At 39.3% G+C, this 7,119-nt stretch overlaps 1 protein-coding gene across 1 annotated transcript in view; it reads right to left on the reverse strand.

The window, feature by feature from the left end:
- Positions 1-7,119, reverse strand: part of clpb (caseinolytic mitochondrial matrix peptidase chaperone subunit B) — a 35,230-nt gene that overhangs the window by 745 nt on the left and 27,366 nt on the right. The window contains exons 8-15 of the mRNA XM_044354242.1: positions 6,398-6,475; positions 3,999-4,054; positions 3,658-3,702; positions 3,012-3,173; positions 2,747-2,903; positions 2,254-2,327; positions 1,981-2,100; positions 689-793 (exon numbers count right to left, since the gene is read on the reverse strand). Coding sequence (XP_044210177.1) covers positions 689-793; positions 1,981-2,100; positions 2,254-2,327; positions 2,747-2,903; positions 3,012-3,173; positions 3,658-3,702; positions 3,999-4,054; positions 6,398-6,475 — 797 coding nt within the window. The remainder of the gene's footprint in view (positions 1-688; positions 794-1,980; positions 2,101-2,253; positions 2,328-2,746; positions 2,904-3,011; positions 3,174-3,657; positions 3,703-3,998; positions 4,055-6,397; positions 6,476-7,119) is intronic.

A 7,119-nucleotide genomic window follows, 5' to 3' on the forward strand; every position in this document is an offset into this window, starting at 1 on the left:
TTTCTGATTTTTCTTTACTTTTTCATAGTTTCAGTCCTATCAGTCATTAAAACACTAGTTTGTTTGTTTGTTTTTCTGTGTAAAGCATGTTTTTTCATACTACATACAGGATGTGGTTTGCAGCAATGATTTGTTTCTGTTTGGAACATGAATGTCAATCACTCACCAGAAGTTATTTATATGTTGTATTATTGTGTGTCATGTGATCCCATGTGGGATGGATTCATTTACACATTCATTCAGTACAAATCCACAGTATAACTGTATTATTCAAACCACTCAGTCAGAAGTGAAAATGAAGATAAACAATATATTTAATATCAGTTTTAAGGGTTTCGGCTGCTTCTTGGAGTTCAGTCAGTGTCCCCACATCCCAGTAATAAAACTGGAGAGTAAAACGTTATCTTAACTTTAGAAATTAGAATTTAGAATTTATTTTCCAGTCTGCATATACAAATTCATTTTTTATACATTCATGAACACATGAAAAAAGAGACAGATACTTAAATAAAGCAGCTCAATAACCCAACTTAAAGTTTAAGTGATAAGAATGATGGTTGGAACAACGAGACAAGACCGAGATATTTTACAAAAACGATTTTCCTTTAAGATTATTAAACACCTTTTGAGGCGTTGAGAATGAAAATATAATTTCAAGCCGTGTCTGCGTGTTACAGTATCTGTGTACCTCGTGTTTGATGGAGCGCGCTCCGTAATGCATGTTGTAACCGCCCGCCAACAGGTCCAGGACTGGGCGATCCCACTGAAGAGTGATGTCATGGCGCTGCTTGGCCTAACGACAGGGACGGTGGAAAGAAAGAGAGAGAAAGAAGAGGTTAACTGGGCGTGCTGCAGTAGAGCATCACAAAATAGATAATAATATGAAAGAGAGAATGAAGGAGGACTGAGAGGAGCGATGAGATGAAGAGAAAGAGACAAATGCAGAAGGAGAGAAGATCCTGTCAAGCAGCATGTCTGCCAGCGCTAATCAACAGGCCCTTAATGCGTTTTAATCAAACACCAGTCAATAGTAGTAATCAGTGCTGCTCATTTAGCTACTGATGTTAACACTGCATTCAATAAAGAAGACGCCATATTTACTCCAGAGATATAAACACTAATGTTACCGCATTATGAACACCATAGTAAGGCAATAATTGATAGAATTTAACATTTAATTCATTCAATATAAGTGAATGACAAACAAATGGCTCGTGAGGATTCAGTTATAATGAGATTTCTGCTGTTAGCGTTGCTGCCAGATACTGAGGCAACTTATTACCAGACATGCACACTTAAAAAATTAAAGACAACACAAACACACTAACAAATAGATGCACAAAAACACACACACACATATACAAAAAGACAGACAAATGGAGTCCGTGAGAGTCATGAGTCAGGTTCCTATCAGTTGCCTGCAGGGCCCATGTTGGCTGTCAGGAACACCAGCTGTAATATTAATAATTAAATATTGATGAAGGCTCCACATGTTAAACACTGTAATCACATTATAGTGAGTAGCAGTGGCACATAATATTGATCTGCGTGTGTTCCTGCACAGCTCAGCGGCTGCAGGACGAAGTGGGTGAGGCCTTTTATTCCTACTGGAGGACACCCACGCTGTAAATGTAGGGTGCTGTGAAGATCGACCTCCAAATGGTAAAAAAAAATCTCTTCTGTCAAATGATATGAAACATAATTTAGATCTGTGCTGCCTCTGTTCACTTAAATACTACATAAAGCAGAGTCGGAGGTTTGATTCATGATAAAAGGTTACAAAAAAGCGGTAGGGTGAAAAACAGGATTTGTTGTTGTCCCATGCTACAAAATAGCAAGAATGACTTCAATACACAGTAACAGTGTAAATATCAGCTCTCATCCACGTCACAAAGGATTCTGAATTAGAAAGCAGTTGAGGAATTGTCAATATGATGTAAGATCTGTGAGTTTTCTGCATGAAAACTCAGTGAAACATACCTTCTTAGCCCAGAAGTTGAGCTCTTTGCTGACCAGCTGTAGCAGCTCTGAGTGACAGAACGGCAGGAAGTATACGATTTCATTGATCCGACCAAGAAACTCGTCCCTCCGGAAATGCGCCTACGCAGGAACCAAAGAATTAACAATGGCAACTGAAGCTGGAAGCCTCTCAGGTCAACCACAGTGAACTGCTGAACAAATAACTAGCAACATATGTTTGTAATTACACTAACACTAGTTGTGTTTTTATCTGCGGTTATGAAAGTCTGTTACCTTCAGGATCGGTCGAATCACTGATTCCTTAAACTGTCGGGAGATTTGGATCTCATCACCTTTCTGTACATCCTCTGGAGAAAAAAACATTAACATTAACTTCACTTCTGATTTTATTCACTTGATGACTCTTTGTGTTTGTGGCTCCAACGGCTTTAATGATGAACCTGATTATTTTGATACTGTGATAAGTCACGTCTTTTAATTCAGGATGATCTGATAAATGATATCATTTGACCATACTTCACATCACATGATCATCTCACCCATTTTAAACAACAACAACTGATTTAAACAACATGTAATATGCCAGAATAGCTATAATACCGGTGTGGGAACTAATAAAATCACAATGTACTATTATTATTGCATAAATAGAGTCTGATAATTCAAAAATTCAAGTTGGTTTACTGTCTGCAGCAGCTGAGGACATAAGGTTGTGTATTATTGTGTTTATGCGTGTATACAGTGTACGTTAGTGTGTCTCTCTCACCGAGTTTGTCGGCCAGCTTCCTGCGGCTGACCACCTCAGCTTCCTGGCGGAGCTGAAGTGCATGCTGGGCGATTTCATCACTTGCAACATTAGACGTCATGATGAATATGGCATCTTTACATTCAATGGTCTTTCCCTTACCGTCTGTGAGGCGACCCTGAGAGAGGAGAAGCACAAATGACAGAGATCAGTCCACTGAAATCACATTTGTGTTTATCAAACAGAAACACAGCATGAATATCTGCCTCTCTGTGTTTGTACGCACCTCATCAAAGAGCTGCAGCATGATAGTGAGGACATCGGGGTGAGCTTTATCCACTTCATCAAACAGGACGACAGCGTTGGGACACGCCCTCAACAACTTTGTCAGCTGACCTCCTTCCTCGTGTCCTACGTATCCCGGCGGAGAGCCAATGAACTTCGCCACCTGTGAGGAGAGACAGGACAAAAAAAAAAAAAAGTTTAATGCAAGACAAAGAGCAGAGGTGTTTTTACTATGATCACACTTCACCTTTAATGCTTTCTGCTGCTACAAACTAAAAGTTGCCACTGAATAAAGATGATGTTCTTCTTCACATCATAACATAATACAAAACTGATTCACTGATTAAATGTATTCATCACCAAAGCTTCACAAAGATGTAAAATAAGGCAAAGACAACATTAATTTCAGTTTATGCATCCGTTATCAGTACATGAACAGAATTAATCCAATGTGTCACTGTCATGCATCTGCAGCAGAGTGATGCCACTGAAACAGATCTGCTCATCTGAAATGAATAAATTCCTGTTATGAAGTAAAATATTCAATGCAGTAAGTATGACTGAGGCATAAGAAACAAACATGTTGGCTACTGACTACTTCCTGGATCCACATTATATGTAATGAGAGCAGGTAAAAAGCATCTTACCTCGTGTTTTTCCTGAAACTCGGACATGTCCATACGGATGAAACCCTGCAATCACATGACAGGTTAAAACATACTACTCCGTGTACTTTATGAGTGTGCAGTTTTGTTTTATTCTTGGCTGGGTGAAACCTGCTAACCTGTGCTGCTAATAGTTACCATGGAAACAGGCACAAATCAAATTCTCTGTCATATCTTTGAGGCGGGAAGACCCACTAAATTAAATGTGTTTTCTATCTATGGGAAGACCCGTTTACCACCTATTGACTGAGCGGTATAACATCTGTGTGTGTATGTGTGTGTGTGTGTGTATATGTGTGTGAGAGAGATGCAACATCACGCACCTTTTTGATGTCCTTGTGCATGTAGCGAGCCACCTGTTTGGCCAACTCTGTCTTTCCTGTGACAGTCAGACAAAACAGAGACCTCATTTAGTTATTCACTATCCCCCTGCCATCATTTAATTACTTTATTTTTTATTTATTATAAAAAACCCCAATCTCTGCTTTTTGGATTACAGTATGCAGAGATTTCAGGAACTCAGGAAAACAAGCTTACTCATTTCAGACAGAAAGACGATCTCTCTCTTGCTCTAAGTGCTGGCCTAAATCCCAGTGCCTCCCTTCTACAAAGCTTTCAATCATCTCCTGCTCTCCAGAAGCTCACATTATGTCTGTCTGTAAAATATTCTGCATATAAATACTCATATATGATATTGATGTCTTGTGTTTGGTATGCATATGGGTATGATGATGGCGTGTGTGTGTGTGTGTGTGTGTGTCTTGTTGCTGTGTTTAATATTAATGTCTCTTGGCCACTGTTTGTCGCTGAAGGCAACAGAGAATATGAACACCGTCTCTCCTTCATCTATCTCTCTGGCCTGTCATTTCACCATCTCCCTCTTTTTTAGCCATTTATCTGGCCCATAATGTCCTTCTCTCTCCTTCGTCTTCTTCTCTTCTCTCTAACCCACACATACACTTTCATCTTGCAGTCGTTTAAGAAGATTTGATATATATATATATTTTTTTTACATAATACAGCTGCATTACAATTACTTAAACCAATTCATTTTACTGCTTTCAATGTTATTTTAATGATTCCTGCATCACATCTTTCCTTTACTGGTTTCCTTTACTATTTTGTTGGATCAGTGTGGATTTGTTGAGGCAAGAAGGTCCAGACAGGATTTAGACAGTGTCAATTCATCCCCAGCATCCCCAGTGGATACCATTAATTGAAACTGCTGGCTGTTGTTCTGTTAGGGTTGTTCTGAGGTTTGTTTGCTCACACCGCTGAAAGAGGCTCCAGTGTTTTAAAGTGCAATCGGCTGTTTTTTGACAGCTGTTGTATCCAGAACTCAATGAGCTGCTGTAAATAAAGAAGTGGAAACGAATGGAGCTTTATAAAAACAATACTAATTTTAAAAAAATACCTTGATTGGCCCTGATATCAATCTTGCAGATTATACACATATGTTCAAATACTAACCTTAATCCATAAAATGTGTTAGAAATGTGTTTGTGCTTTTTTAAATTTGTACTAAGTACTCATTCTGTGAAATGGCTTCATTTAGGTTAGGTTATTTTTATCACATATTGATAATAATATTAATTCATATTGATTCACTGATGTATACATGCAAGTAGAATTTTAATGTTGTCAAGGTAAAGATCATTTTAACATGTTTATACTTACCGGTAGTCTAATCTATAAAAATGCATATTTGTAAAATGTAGTGGCATAAAAAGTACAAAGCAGCACTAAAAGGAAATACTCAAGTACAGCATAAGTATCTCAAATTGTCCTGAAGCACAGTACTTAAGTAAATGTACTTACTGTGGTTACACTGAACCACTGAACACTATTAGCTTTGTTCAAAACATCTGAATCACCACCCACATCTCAAATGTTGTCAGTGATTCAAAAAGGTCTGGAGTTGCTCTGGTGAATCTGTTTCCCCTGCTGGAGATGGATTGATTGATTACCTATACCCTGTATATTATTGTACTTAAAGAGAAACTGACTGACAAACAACCGAGCCAATCAGAGCCTTTGTGGGCGGGATTAAACTTGGTGACACTGCCAGGCTGTGCTGTCTAAAATGTTTGCACTGTTTACTGTTCATTACTGCTCTTGATATGTGAAATTGCATATAACCATATTAATGTCCTCAATCCTGTCACAACTCTTTTCCTCTTGTTATGAAGACTTTTAGTTAGATGTCAATTTGTAAAAACACTAGAAACAAAGGAAATAGCTGATTCAGGCGGACAACAGGACTAACATTAGCTAACAAGTTAACTAACTTAGCCAATTAGCTTGCCCGAGCAGGCACAGTCTTGACTGCTTTAAATTTTTGTCTCATGTAAATTAAACACAGGCTTCCCGTTGTTTCTTTAAATTAAAATCTTTATAAAACCAAGATTCTTGCAAGAAAGTGCTCCTTAAAAACAAATCGACTCAGTATAATGTAGCGTTTCTCCTATTTGTGATTTTACAACAGCATGTGTGATCTTTTGAAGCCTTTTGTATTCTGTTTCTTTGTCACTGAAGTCATTTGTTTGGTAGGAAGAAAATAGACTCCAAATGCATTCAAAATACTTAACCTAATCAAGTGTTGTGTTTATTTTGGCAGCTACTTTAAGGAAGCTGAAGAGGGTTTTTTTTGGCAATCATTTCATGAGATCAAACCAGAGAGGAAGAGCTGGGTGTAAAGGATGAGAGAGGGTGAGCGATTTACCGATTCCTGATGAGCCGAGGAAGAGGAATACGAGAGGGTGCTCTTCATCGTACCAACCATTCTCCTTCCTTCTGATGGCTGCAGAGAGCAGAGACGGGGAGGAAAAGAGACAGAAAAGGAGGCTATTATCTCAATCATTTGCATTTGTTGACTTTGCTTTTGCACCAAATGTTCCAAGTTTCACCCAACTGAATCGTGTTGAGCTGAGGGCAGCGGATATCCCAGAAACTATGATAAAAAAGAGCAGGGATGAGAAAAGGGTCAGAGACATTTGGTGGAGGGGAAAAAAAAAAAAAAGGAGAAAGAAAAGAGAAAGAGCGAGAGAGCGAGATGAGAGACCTCCAGAAAGCTACCCACGATGCCTCTCCTCCCCCCTCAGTCAGTGGGGCCATTAGCCAGCGGTAATTGTGTTAGCCTCCCTGGCGCGGCCATGGCGAAATCAGTTTAGCATGGATCGCAGCCTCACACACACACACACACACACGCTCGCTTAAAGAGGAGTGCCTACCCAACCCTGCCATCACCCCAGCAACCACACTCACACACATACACAAAGACAAGATGATGAGGTGGATCGGAGGGAAGTAAAGAGTGTATTTGGCCGTGGTTTCAGCCACTCGACGAAGAAGCAGACACTAGCACAAACTCATCCAAATCTGAACCTGTTGAGAGGAGAGGATGCGCTGTTGACTTGAGCTAAGAAATCCTGCTAGGAATTTTGT

The sequence above is a fragment of the Thunnus albacares genome, chromosome 6 (genome assembly GCF_914725855.1).
Source record: "Thunnus albacares chromosome 6, fThuAlb1.1, whole genome shotgun sequence".
In the NCBI taxonomy this organism is placed as follows: Eukaryota; Metazoa; Chordata; class Actinopteri; order Scombriformes; family Scombridae; genus Thunnus; species Thunnus albacares.